The sequence below is a fragment of the Trichechus manatus genome, unplaced genomic scaffold, assembly GCF_000243295.1.
Source record: "Trichechus manatus latirostris isolate Lorelei unplaced genomic scaffold, TriManLat1.0 scaffold00021, whole genome shotgun sequence".
NCBI classification, from domain to species: Eukaryota; Metazoa; Chordata; class Mammalia; order Sirenia; family Trichechidae; genus Trichechus; species Trichechus manatus.
In genome coordinates this window covers 7,231,232-7,245,317 of record NW_004443957.1, presented here as the reverse complement: position 1 = coordinate 7,245,317, position 14,086 = coordinate 7,231,232, and the positions used below count along the sequence as shown (strand labels likewise).

The 14,086-nt window shown below is 35.5% G+C and overlaps 1 protein-coding gene across 7 annotated transcripts in view; it reads left to right on the top strand.

The window, feature by feature from the left end:
- TSNAX (translin associated factor X) overlaps nucleotides 1-6,176 on the top strand; it is a 52,013-nt gene extending 45,837 nt beyond the window's left edge. For 2 of the 7 annotated variants that reach the window (XM_023728025.1, XM_004372811.3), the window contains 2 exons: nucleotides 48-175; nucleotides 3,925-6,176. In XM_023728025.1, the coding sequence (XP_023583793.1) occupies nucleotides 48-175; nucleotides 3,925-4,302 (506 nt within the window). In that variant the 3' untranslated portion in view covers nucleotides 4,303-6,176. Of the gene's footprint in view, nucleotides 1-47; nucleotides 176-1,547 lie in introns of all 7 variants that reach the window. The other 5 variants (XR_002823478.1, XR_002823477.1, XM_023728028.1 and 2 more) reach the window with 5 other exon arrangements.
- The last annotated feature ends 7,910 nt before the right edge of the window (nucleotides 6,177-14,086 follow it).

Below are 14,086 nucleotides of genomic sequence, written 5' to 3'. Positions count from 1 at the left end.
TAATTTTAGTGATTGTTCTCAGTTATTTTTCTTGGTTGGTTTTTCAGGACTGCAGGAATATGTGGAGGCTGTCTCTTTTCAACACTTCATCAAAACGCGATCACTAATTAGTATGGATGAAATTAATAAACAATTGATTTTTACAACAGAAGACAATGGGAAAGAAAATAAAACCGTAAGAATTTAAAATCATATTGCACATTTATTATATAACTTATAATAATTACAGGAGATTTACTGGTTTAAAATGCTAAGATGATTCAGATGGAAATGTTTTTTCTAAAATGTGGTTTTGTAGATTCCCAGCTAGGGAAATAGTCTCTTTACATATTTTAGTTAGTTGGGGGAAAACGGTACTCTTTACCTAAACCATTATTGAGTGATTACTGTCTAAGTCAGCTTTTGGTTTTACTATGTGCCCTTTATAAGCACCATCTCATTTAATCTTTATTGACCTTATGAGGTAAGAAGTTTCACCCCATTTCACAGAGAGGGAAACAGACTTTTAGAGAGTTTAAATAACTTACCAAAAGCCACACAACTAACAAGTGTGGCAGAGCTAAGATTCGAGACCAGATATCTTGAATGCAAGCCTGTGCCCTTACCCACTGTGCCACTGTTTCTTAAAGTGTGTTAAAGGGATCACCTTTATCAGGTACCTACCTCAAAGGATTGTTTTAAAGGTTAATTAGACGGTACATAGCACTTGACACATTAAGTGCTCAATAGTTAGTTGTTATTATAAAAATTATTGTAAAAGTGAGAGCTCTTAATCACGTATTCAGTTCATAATATTTGTTTCTGAACTTTATGCAGCTCTTCTGAATTAAGAAAAAGAAATTTTACAGTTTGACTTTTAAACAAAATACTACTTTTTTTCTGCTGAGTTTCAAGATAATTGCATTCAAGCAATGAGGTGGTCTGTTTTGAATCTTTGATACCTCCTGAGATACCAGTACACTTCAAGATACAATTAAACCATTTTTTTCCCTTTATTTATTTTTTCTTTTTCCCTATATTTTATTATTTTTTTAAAGACCACTCAAGGATTTAGCATAGGTAGGCAGGAGATGGAAGAAGCTGTAAATATACTTTCTTGAATATTAACTAACATGTTAATATTATAAACTGAGACTGTTAATTTGGGATGACAAATATAACTTAACTTTAAGGAAGCCATGTATTTGCCCAACTTTTCAAATTACAATGAGTTTATTAAGGAGGAAATCCATTTTGAGAAGCAAAATTCCTTCATATTTTTGATTCATCTAGTGAAGACTGAATTACAGAAAGAAGTAGGGTAAGCCTATTTGACCCTGCTTCTTAAAAAAACATTAGGAAAGTTACTGCATTTTGGTAACTTCTCCACAGCTTCCTTCACGTTCTCTCTAACTCAGAATGAAAATATCAGGGGAAAAAGGCAGAGAGAAACTTAGAGTAAATGCAGTCTTTTCAGGATTTAGGTAATAAACTATTCTAAGATTACATTGCTGTAATATTCTTATACACCTTTCAAATTAAGAGCACGTACGTATTTTTCCTTTTAGTGCTAAAGATTCTTGGTGCTGAAAATTCTGGAAATTCGATTGGGAAAGGTATTTGCTTCTGACTTACCTGTTGGGAATATTGTCAAGACCATTTAATTATATTTTTTTAAAAAACTTATGAAAAATTTCAAACATACAGAAAAGTAGAATAGCAACACAGTGAATTCCCATATGCCCACAGCCTAAATTCAGCAGTTGTTAACATGTTGTCATATTTACTTCATCTAAATATTTTTTGCTAAACCATTTTAAAGTAAATTATAGACATATTTCACCACTAAATATTTCACCCCTAATATGCATCTTTAAAAACTGCATTTCTTTTCCCTGGTTTCTAAAATGACATTATGAGTAAAGCAGAATTTATTCCTTTGACAATTTATTAGGTGAAATTTCTTAAGTTTTTAACACGCTCCTTTCCTCAAAATCAGCTTCTTCATTAGCACCACAAAACTCCTTCTGTCTAATGGTAAGAAACAAAGAACCTAACTTTCTTAAGCAAAGGTTATTTATAAATAACCTGTGAAATGTACCCCTCCATACCACTACTACCATTTACCCATTCTAAAAAAATGCCAGTTCTCTGATAGTTAATAGAAATAAAACGTAGCAGGTACTTCTGTGTTATGATATAGTTTAAAAGGCATCAGAATAAAGGGAAGCAGACTTTGGGTACTTACCCAGTTTTGCCTTTTAACTAGCGATATGACCCTAAGATGTTTCTTGGACCTCATTTTTTTCTGTCTACAATGAGAGGATTGCACCAGATGATCTCTGAAGAACTCCAGCAATATTAGGATTCATGTATTAGATACAGAGCAACAAAAGTGATCTTAATAAAACCTAAACTTGACTCTGTTATTCCTTGCTTAAATCCCAGTGACTCTCCATTACCTATAGGTAAAGTTTAAGTTGCTTAAAGTGGCATTCTGTCCCTGTCTTTCTATCTTGCACTGTTTCTTACTTTAAACTTTTCCTCAAAAGAAATACCTAACTAGTTCCTCAAATATACAGCACAGTATTGACCTCTACACCTTTGCAATTTCCTCTTCCTAAAATGTCCTTTGATGTAATTGAACGTCACATGGTTAAGTCTCATACAGTCTTTAAGTGTCAACTTAGGCATCACCTCTTCCAGAAAGACTCCAGTAGAGGGAGAAATTGATATGGAGATAGTAGATTGACATGATGGTAATGGTGAAAACAGCTAACATTTATTGAGTATTTGTGTTGGGCAGTATGCCTAGAACTTGGTAAATGTTATCTCATTTAATCCTTAAAAAAAACCCTCTGAGGTAGGTACTGTTATCCCATTTTACAGATGAGGAAACTGAGGTTTAGAGAGATGAAATAACTTGCCCAAGGGCACACACCTTATGAAGCAAGGTCCTGGAAGAGGTGGGAGGAGATGGGTCAAGGTCATTTGGAAGAGTTAACCTCAAACAAGAGGAGGGACAACTCATCATCTGAGACTGGAGGATAGAAGGTAAAGATGGATGTGGATATAAATAAGCTTTTTCGTAGGGGTAAAGGTAATTGAGAGAGATTGTGCCAGGTGCTCTAGCAAGTGACCAAGTCACTAAAATTAGGCAGGATTGTCTATTGAGAGTGAAGAGGTTTGAGATTGCATAGGGGTTGAAGGGTTGGAATAGTGTTTGAAGGGACTGGGAGAAAACCGTCTAAGTAAAAGGATTGGTAGGTAATTTGTAGTGGTACAAACTATATAGTTGTGATTTTTTGTTTTTTTAGCTTAGTAATACTCAGCTACTTGAATAAAGGAGTAACAAGGATAGATTTTAGTATAGATATAAGATTGTGTTTTTGCTGGACAGGTACAGTAGAAAACTAGGAGTCTAAGGGAATTGAGGAGAATGTAGTGAGAGTAATAAATCATAATGGTCAGTGCTGAGTATGGAAAAGAAAAGAGGCCAGGAAAGGACTACATAATTGACTTAGGAAGACATGAATGGATCAGAAATGTGGAGTGCGTTATTATTTGTCATCTATATACGTAAGTGATTTTCAAAAGTAATATAATTAGACCTTATGTAAGAATGTTTTAATTTTATATGACAGATGAAGTTGGAAGTATAATTGATTTTATAACAATACAGTATTAGACTTAAAAAATATCTTGAAGTCAGCTAGTTCAGCTTCCTACTCAGGATGTGGTTTCCTTTTGTAACATTCCAAATGATCATTAAGCAAAATAGATTGTTTTAGACGAGATTAGTAGGACCGCTCTCCTGTTGATTTTGTACCTTACAGTGAATGTGATACAGCCATATTCACTCTTTTTTACAGTGTATTTTCTGTCTGTGTGTGTGTGTGTGTGTGTGTGTATGTGTATGTGTTCTGTTTTGTTTTGTTTTACCAGCCCTCCTCTGATGCACAGGATAAGCAGTTTGGTGCTTGGAGCCTGAAAGTCACACCTGTTGATTACCTTCTGGGAGTGGCTGACTTAACTGGAGAATTGATGCGGATGTGTATTAACAGTGTGGGGAATGGGGACATTGACACCCCCTTTGAAGTGAGCCAGTTTTTACGTCAAGTTTATGATGGGTTTTCATTCATTGGCAACACTGGACCTTATGAGGTTTCTAAGAAGCTGTACACTTTGAAACAAAGTCTAGCCAAAGTGGAGAATGCTTGTTATGCGTTGAAAGTCAGAGGTTCAGAAATTCCAAAACATATGTTGGCAGATGTGTTTTCAGTTAAAACAGAAATGATTGATCAAGAAGAGGGTATTTCTTAGAATGACATTATTTATTATTCTTTGAGAACTCCTAAGAGAGACCAATTCGTAAGACTGTTATTATTTCATTTGACTTTATTGTGGCTTTTTTGTAGAAATGTTTTCAGTTGTACTTATTTTAAATTGTATACAAGCTGTACGTAAAGTTATCCAAATGAGTCATTTCTTATATCTTATTCATGAAAGTTTGCATAAAGATATTTGCAAATATGCCTATTTGAATTTTTGCTGGTTAACCTTCATCATTTGTTTTTGTGATGTGAACATGCTTCAGCATGCACTTTCTGCCATATCTGTTTTAGTTCACCTTGTGTGAATTTTGGGGTACTAATGTTTAGTGGAAGCCATTTATAATTTAAATTGGTGATTTTGTTATCTATAGAAAGATTTCTTAGATGTACATCTTGACTTGAGCTTCCTGTTTAAATTTCTTGATGTTACTGTACCAAGCTTCCAAATAGGCTTATTTCATGGAAAAAGAACTTAAAAATTAATAAGCTATTATTATTCTTGAAATATAAGTTTTATGAGGTATTGTACTAGGAATTCATATTATATTCTGGCTAACTTTAAGCCATTTGAATTCATGTGAAGCAGCCTTCCAGAAAAATTGACAGGTTACTAGATATTAGTTGCTTCATTTATTTTTTTGTCCTTTATCACAGACGATCTTATAAGGAATTGGATCTAAGGTTTAGTCCGTTGGTGTTTGAACTGAATTATATACTTGCATATAGAACTGAAAGGCTTTTAGTAGTGATTATTTAGCAGTTTTTTTTTTTGTTGTTGTTATATTGCATTAGGCATGGTTGGAGGCTTTCCTATTTTAGCATCTTTTAGAAATTATATTTAAATAATTATAGGGAAGTGTTGAAAAAGTTTGAAATAGTAAGTTAATTCAAATCTTTATAGTTGTTTAACTGTGTTGATTGGTAGTATAAAAAGTTACCAAAGAAAATTTATCATGTACAGTTCAGCAATAAGACAATTGTCAACACAATTGAGAATAACAATGGTAGTCCCTAATAGTATTTAGAATTGGAATTTGCCTATTAAAATTAGTGATAGCTTATTCTCTGTGTTGTGAAACTGACTTGAGCATGACACTGTTGCTGATAACCAGACATTTCCTTTTGGTTTTGAAGATCTAGATACTGGATTTTATTTTTGGAAAGATTAGCTAAGGAACGATTATTTGAAAATGTAATTTTCCAAAAAATTTACCCAAAGGGAAAGTAAAATGTAGACATGCCTAATAAATTAGATTTAATTTTTTGTTTTTGTTTCTTTATTTTTTGTTTTGTGGGTGGTGGTTTGTTTGTTTTTTAAGCCTTTGTTTTCCTATTGTAAGATATACTGCTGAAATATAGTTCCATTATATATTTTTGTTTCTTGTACCACTTGAAGTTAAATCTATAGTGTTAAAAATAAAATAATATTGGATTGATAGATGTTTTACAGATGATTAAAGCTGACATCTTTTGAATAAAATATTAAAATAAGAAGTTAAGCTTATTTATTTTTTTTATCATATTGAGAAATACTTAATAAAAGTGTTCTAGAAAATTTTGGCCAGAACAGGAAACCTAATATAGACTAACTTAATATGAAGATCTATTATTTCTTAAAACAAGCCAGAAGTAAAGAGGGTTTAAAGGTTAACTCAGCAAGCAGTTCAGTGATGTTATCAATGACCCAGAATCCTTCCTTTTTTCTGCTCTTTAGCATCTTCATCATGTCCTCCTCAAACTAACTCCTTGTGATTACAGGATAGTCGCCGCAGTTTGAGGTACCATGAAGATTGGACACTGTCTGTCAGAAGGGTAGATTCTTCTTTGTGCTTCTGTAAGAGTAAAGAAACATTTTCCATAAGTTCCCAAGAAAAACATCTCTTCGTATCTCATTGGCCCAAATTGGGTAACATTCCCATCCCTGTAAACCAGTCACTGGAAAAGAGAATGAGATCACCTTGATAGACCAGTCAGTTTATCCAAGAGGAGAAGGGCAAACACAAAGAAGCCAAATCAGGGTGCTGCCATGGAGCAAGGAAAAACGGCCATTGTGTAGGCTGTCAGTAGTATATCTATGACAGGTGGGTTGGTGCCATTACTGTTGATACCTTTCCACAGCGCATGTCCTACTGATAAATGGGTGTTAGTCTAGTATAATAGAGTATCTCTGAACATCCTGAATGTCTCTCAATTTTAAAATGCTTGCTCTGATCCAACAGTGTTTATTATAAAAAGAAATTGATTCTTGGTCACATGGAAGTTTGCTATCAGAATCTACAAGTAAAATCGAGTTGTTTCCTTCCTAAGTACATATTTTTCCCTACGTGTTAAATTAGAAGTTTTCAAAGTACACATTGTAGAGCCCTAGAGGTTTTTGAAGGTGACTCAAAGAAAGACACTGTTAAATGCCAGTGATTTTCCTGTGTTCAATTTTGAAATGTTCTTTGAAAAAGGCAGAGGTTAAAAGCTATGGAAAATAAAGATATAGCTTAATATTTAAGTTTGGATAAAAAATATTGCATATTAGCATTAATAATGCTTTTCATGGCAGTATAAAAAATGACTGATGGCAGTTAAAAATGACTGAAAATTTATATTTTCTCTAGAAATTTATTTAAACATACAGTTTTGCTTGGGAACAAAGGCCCAGACTCTGAAAAATACTTTAAAATATCTTAATTTTAAACTTAATTTCTTGGTTTAATGTTTTAATTTAATTAAAACTAAAATTAAGGTAAGATAAACTTTTTGTTGTTGTTGTCATTGTTTTAAATTGTGCCAGGCGTTATTAGACATACTGGAGGTGGGGGGTGGGTGGAGAGAGGAGTCTGTTCTCAGTGTTCAGTGGGGATGTTTATACAGTTTGATGGGATATTCCCCAGCTCTCCACTAAAGTGGTACCCAGGAGAGTGAGAACTATTCAGTTTCCTGCAGCTGTGGTCACTGCTGGTAAGGGCCATATTCTCATGTCTGATGAGGGTTTGTGACCCACACTTTTAAAAAGGTAGGGTTCTCCTCCAATAGTGACATAGAATGATTGTTCTGGTGGAGTTTGCTCCATGAACCACGGCGTCACAATGACTCTGAGACGACCGCTTTCTACTCTGAGGGCACATTCTCTTTGCTAATGAACAGCTTCTCCTGCAGTGTTCAGGCAGTTTGCTTACTGCCCTTTGCAGCTGCTGTCAGTTTGTTGGTAAGGCTGGACAAGGTGGCCCAACTTACCTGGCTGGGGGATGGGTGATAAGAGGACACGGACTCAGTTTGATAGCTCCCAGATGTGGAAGGGCTATCTCACAGTCTTCATGGACAGTGCTTCTTGAAGGTGAATCTCTCAAAAGGCAGAATATTGCAGTGAGTGGGGGTAATTCTTCAGTGCTTAGACCTCATTATGCAAAGAAATCTAGGGTTGTCCTGCCTAGCCTGGGTTATCTCAGACATCTGAAACTGGTAGAGAAAGTATCATAGTCCTCGAAATTTTTTCAGCGAAGAAAAATGGTCAAAACCAGGCATCAAAAACAGGCTAAGAAAGATATGGCAACTAAGCACAATATGTGGCCCTGGATTGGGAAGAAAATTTGATATGAAGGACATCATTGGGATATTTAGCAAAATTTTAACATGGACTATATACAAGATGAATTTCGCAAATATAGCATTTACCCCATGGTTACTTAAGAGAATGTCCCAGTTCTTAAATATACATAGAAATATTGATGGGTAAAGTGTCAGCATGTCTGCTGTTCACTCTTAAATGTTTCAGCAACAGTAACAACAAGAGTTGTTACATAGTTGGACTACACAAATGTGGCAAAAAAAAAAAGTTGAATATAGGTAGCAAATAGTATGCAAGGAGTTACTATACTATTCTTCCAACCTTTATATAAATCTTGACAGTTGAACATAATGTTGTACTGAGGAAAAGAAAACTTGGTTTAGGAACCCAGAAAAGCCTAGTTTCAGACAGTAAAGAGTAGGAGTCAAATGAAAGCATGGAGGAGTCAGGCAATTTCTCAGAGCAGGTGGTCTCCTCTGTTTGTCTTAATGTACCTGGAAGGGTGTAGGGTGTGGGATATGGACAAGCAAAAATCCAAGGCAGCATAGAACTGAGTAATTTTTGCTGTAATTCCATTTCTAAGTCTCTAACCTACATATATGCTAGTAACAGCAAATGAACCCTTAATTGTATGTGTGTAGAACCTTTATCTATCTGTCTCTAAGCCTGGGTCTGTGTGCATGTCTCTGTGGAGTAGCAAAAGAAGAACCCCAACATGGATATTGTTGGTTTCTCTATTTTAGTGGGATTCTAAGACTATAGATAAACATTTTTTTTCCATTTTATTGGAATATAATTGTTGTACACTGAACTGCACATATTTAAAGTATACAATTTGATCGGTTTTGGCATATGTATATGCCCATGAAACTGTCACTACAATCAAGATAACAAATATTTCCATTACCTCCCAGAGTTTCCTTCCTTGCACCTTACTTTGTAATTCTTATCTCCATCTCTGTCCCCATGCAACCACTGATCTGTTTTCTCTCACTATTTAAATATTACTAAAATTTTCATTTTTAGTGTTATCATTGCATGACAATAACATGGAACATGAAAAACTAAGAATACTGAGAGGAAGGAAGAGTAGGAACTTAGCGTATTATATGTTACGTTGCTTGTTCTTATGGACAGATTGATTTTTTGTTGCTGCCACTGCATAAAGGTTAAAAAAAAAAAAAGGCTCTTGGTTTTGTCAAAAACTTTCTCTAGGTTCTGTCCTTTTCTTTATGCCATATCCTTGGTGTTAACTTGTATACTTGAACATGAGAAAATTTCACCAGATAGACTAAATAATTGCTGTTGTATAGATTTAAAATAGTAAATCCTTTCTTGTCATCATTCTCTTAAGTGTTTTTTTTCACTCCCTCTCCTTGGTGGGCCTCAGGTACACTGAATGGGATTAATTATAATCCTGGGTTCTGTCATTGTTGGTACACATATGTCCATATTCTGTCTTCTATTTTTCTCTTCCTCCCTCTCTCATTCTGTCATGGACACTGACCAACTGAAGAATTCTAGAACATTACCAGTAATTTCTGTCTATGTATGTGCTGCTGCTTTTCTTTTCCATCTCCTTGTTTACCCTCTGTCTTACTTACCTTGTGTTGCTGTAGCAAAAATACCACAAGTGGATGGCCTTAAAGAACAGGAATTTGTTTTCTCACAGTTTTTGGAGACTAGAAGTCCAAATTTTGGGCATCATCAGGGCTATGCTCTGTCCACTCTAAAACCTGTTGCTGTTGAGTCGATTCCAACTCATAGCGACCCTAGGAGAAGATTATTCCTTGTCCTTTTCAGCTTCTGGCAGCCCTAAAAGTTTCTTGGTATCCCTTAGCTTGCAGACGAATCCTCACATGGTATCTTTTCATGAGTGTTTCAATGTCTATTGTACTGTTTTTATAAAATAGAACCTAGAAGGAATTAGGTTTAGGACCCACCCTACTCTAATATGACCTCATTAACATAACAAAAGAAAACACTGTTTCCAAACAGGGAAACATTCACAGGTACAGGGGTTAAGACCTCCACATCCATTTTTGGGACACATTTGAATCCATAACATCATTTCAGAGACAGTCAGTTCTAAAGTTGGTTTATTCTTGCTCTCCTCACCAGTTTTGCCCATGTATATGTGTTCTTAAACAGTATTAGTTTTACTTGATTTTGTACTTCAAAAAATAGAAGAGGAGCAGACACTTCCCAGCACATTTTATGAGGCCAGCAATACCCTGTGAACAAAGCTAGACAGAATTCCCAAGAAAAGATTACAAACCAATTTTTTCATTAATATACCTGCAAAAATCTTCCAAGAAAATACTAGCAAACCAACAGCATATAAAAAGGATTATACACCATGACCAAGTGGGATTTATCCCAGGAATGCAAGGTTGAGTCAACATATGAAAATCAATGTAATAAATCATATTAATAGCATGTAGGAAAAAACCATGATCATCTCAGAAAAATTCAGAAAAATCATCTGACAAAATCCAACACCCTTTCATGATGTAAATGCTCAGCAAACTAGGAATAGAAGGGAACTTGTTCAGCCTCGCAAAGGGCATCTATGAAAAACCCACTGCTAACATAATGGTGAAAGCATGAAAGCTTTTGCCTTAGTATCAGGAACAAGATAAGGATGTGCATTTCTAGTCAACATTATACTGGAGGCTCTAGCCAGGACAATTAGGCAAGAAAAAGGACATCCAGTTTGGGAAGCAAGAAGTACAGCTATTTTTAGATGACAGTTTTCTATTGGAAAACCCTAGGGTACAAGGTCAACACAAAATGTATTAGGTAAGTCAATTAAAAGGACAAATATTGTATGACCTACTTATACAAGAAGACAAGGCAAATGCATAGAGACCAAAGTCTATTAGTGGCTACTAGGGGTGAGAGGGAGGTGGAAAGGAGGGGGTTACTGCTTATGGAGTACTGAGTTTCAGTTTGCAGTGATGGAAAAACCACACTGATTAATAGTAGGGCTGCACAGTTGATTATTATTTAAGTGCTGTCAAGTTGTACACCTGTAAAAAGTTAAATTAGCAAAAGTGTGATAGATGTATTTAAAACAAGAACAACAAAAGAGTAGCTGCTGAGGCTGCTTATGTACAACCAAACACCTCATGCAATTTGGTTCCTTGGTTTGGAGGTTCAGGGTCATGGTTTCATGGGACATCCCAGTTAATTGGCTTAATAACGTGTTTAGTGCTTCTGTTCTATCTCATAATTTGATCTTAAAGCTTGCAAGCGGCCATCCAAGGCACAGCAATTGGTCTATTCTTCTGCAGCAACAGGAAGAAGGAGAGTCAGAAGAGGAGATTGGAATGTGTGTCAAATTGCCTTCGTTAACAACTGTCTCCTTTGCCATGAGACCAGAACTGGATGGTGCCCAGCTACTATACTGAACATTTTGATTGAAGAGTCTATAGAAGAATCCTGATCAAAATGGGGGAAATTTTGATTGAAGATTTTATAGAAGAATCCTGATCAAAATGGGGGAAATGAAGAATAGAATTTAAAATTCTCATGGACTCCAGTCTTTCTGGTTCCATGGAGGCTGGATGAGTCCCTGAAATTATTGCCCTGAGATAATCTTTAAACCTTAAACCAAAAATATCCCCTGAAGTCATCTTAAAACCAAACAATAGTTTAGCTTAACTAGTAAAGAGGGTTTGCCTTGAGCATTATGCTCTTTTAAGAACTATCTATCTGGGATCAAATTGACAATAGCGGCTCAAAAGATTACATAGGAACCTTAGGGGGAAGTGAGTTTATGTTAATGGGGAAGAACAACTCAGAAAAGGAGGGTGAGGATGCTTGCACAAATGGAAGAATGTAATCAGTGTCACTGAATTGTATATGTAGAAACTGTTGAACTGGTATATTTTCTGCTGTGCATATTCTCAACAGCAACAACAAATAAAATTGGAAAAAGTCTATTGTGTTTCCGTACACCAGCAATGAGCAATCTGAAGAGGAAATCAACAATTCCATTTACAATAGCATCTAAAAGAATAAAATACATAGGAATAATTTTAACCAGGGAGGTAAAAAACATAAACATTGAAAACTATAAAGCATTACTGAAAGAAAGGAGACCTAAATGGGAAGACATTCTGTGTTTATAGACTGAAAGTCTAAATACTGTTAAGATGTCAGTACTACCCAAACTATAGATTCAGGGCAGTCCTTATCGGTATTCCAACAGCTTTCTTTGTAGAAATGGAAAAGCCCATCTTCAAATTTATATGGAACTACAAGGGACCCTGAATTGCTAACAGAATCTTGCAAAAAGAAGGAAAAATAGGACACACTTTATGATTTCAAAATGTTCTATAAAGCTACTGCAATCAAAACAGTCTGATACTGGTATAATAATAGACACACAGACCAGTGGAATAGAGTTAAGAGTCTAAAAATAAACCCTTATATATCTGAGGTCAATTGATTTGTGACAAGAATGGTGAGTCCATTCAATGGGACAACGAGTAATGTTTTCAGTAAGTGGTGCTAGGACAACTGGATTTCCACACAAAAGAATTAAGCTGGACTCATAGCTCATGCCATATATGAAAATTAACCCCCAAATGGATCAACAACCTAAACGTAAGAACTAAAACTATGAAACTTTTAGAACAAAAGGTAGGGGTAAAGCTTCGGGACCTGGTTTTTGACAATGGATTCTTAGATGTGAACCAAAAGCATGAGCACTAAAAGACAAAGTAGATAAATTGGACTTCATTAAAATTAAAAATGTTTGTGCATGAAAAGTCTTTATCAACAAAGTGAAGATATAATCTACAGATTGAGAGAAAATTTGGGGGAACCATATATCTGATAAGGGTTTAAAACCTAGAATATATAAAGACTTCTACAATTTAACAACAACAAAAAGACAGCCCAATCAAAACATGGGCAAAGGTATGGAACAGACATTTCACCAAAGAAGATACACAATAGCCAAGAAACGCATGAAACGATGCTTAACGTCATTAGTCATTAGAGAAATGCAAGTCAAAACCACAATGTGATGACGCTGCTTCCACTAAACCAAACCCAAACCAAGCCCGTTGCTGTTGAGTCAATTCTGACTCATAGTAACCATATAGAACAGGGTAGAACTGTTCCATAGGGTTTCCAAGGCTGTAATCTTTACAGAAGCTGACTGCTGCATCTTTCTCCCTTGGGGTGGCTTGTGGGTTCTAACTGCTGACCTTTTGGCTAGCAGCTGACTGCTTAACCATTGTGCAACCAAGGCAATTTTACCCCACACTAAGATGACTATTATCAGAAAACTGGCAAACAAGTGTTGGTGAGGATGTGGAAAAATTGGAACCCTCATCCGTTGGTGGAATTGTAAAAGGGTGTATCCACTGTGGAAAACAGTTTGGCGGTTCCTCAAAAAGTTGAACATATCCATACATATATGGTGAACTGATTGTCGATGAAGGTGCTAAATTCATACAATGGGGAAGGAAGACTTTTCAATAAATGGTGCTGGGAAAATTTGATATCCATATGCATAAGAATAAACCAGGACCCAACCCTTACACCATACATAAAAACCAAAGTGGATCTAGGACCTTAATTTGAAAACTAAATCCATGAAACTCATGGAAGAAAATGTAGGAACAAAGCTGTGGGACCTAAGTTTTTGTGATGGGATGTTAGATACAACAAAAGCAGGAGCAGCAAAAGACAAATAGGACGTCATGAAATTAAATATTTTGGTTCTTCAAAAGACTATCAAAAAAGTGCAATGACAGTACACAAAGTGGGAGAAAAATTTTGGGAACAATATATCCAATAAAAATCTAATGTCCAAAATTTGTAAAATACATCTACAAATTAACAATAGCAAAAAAGACAACCCAATCAAAAAATGGGTGAAGGATGTGAACAGACATTTCACCAAAGAAGATATTCAAATGACCAACAAGCACATGAAAAAATGATTAATGTCACTAAACGTTAAGGAAATGCAAATCAAAACCACAATGAGATACCCTCTCACCCCATAAGAATGGCAATGATGAAAAAAATGCAAAACACTAGGTATTGTCGAGGCTGTGGAGAAACATGAACCCTCAGCCATTGCTGGCGGGAATGTAAAATGGTGCAGCCACTGTGGAAAAGTTTGGTGGTTCCTCAAAAAGTTGAACATAGAGTTCCGGCAAAATGGCGCTCTAGGCAGAAGCACCACACCGTC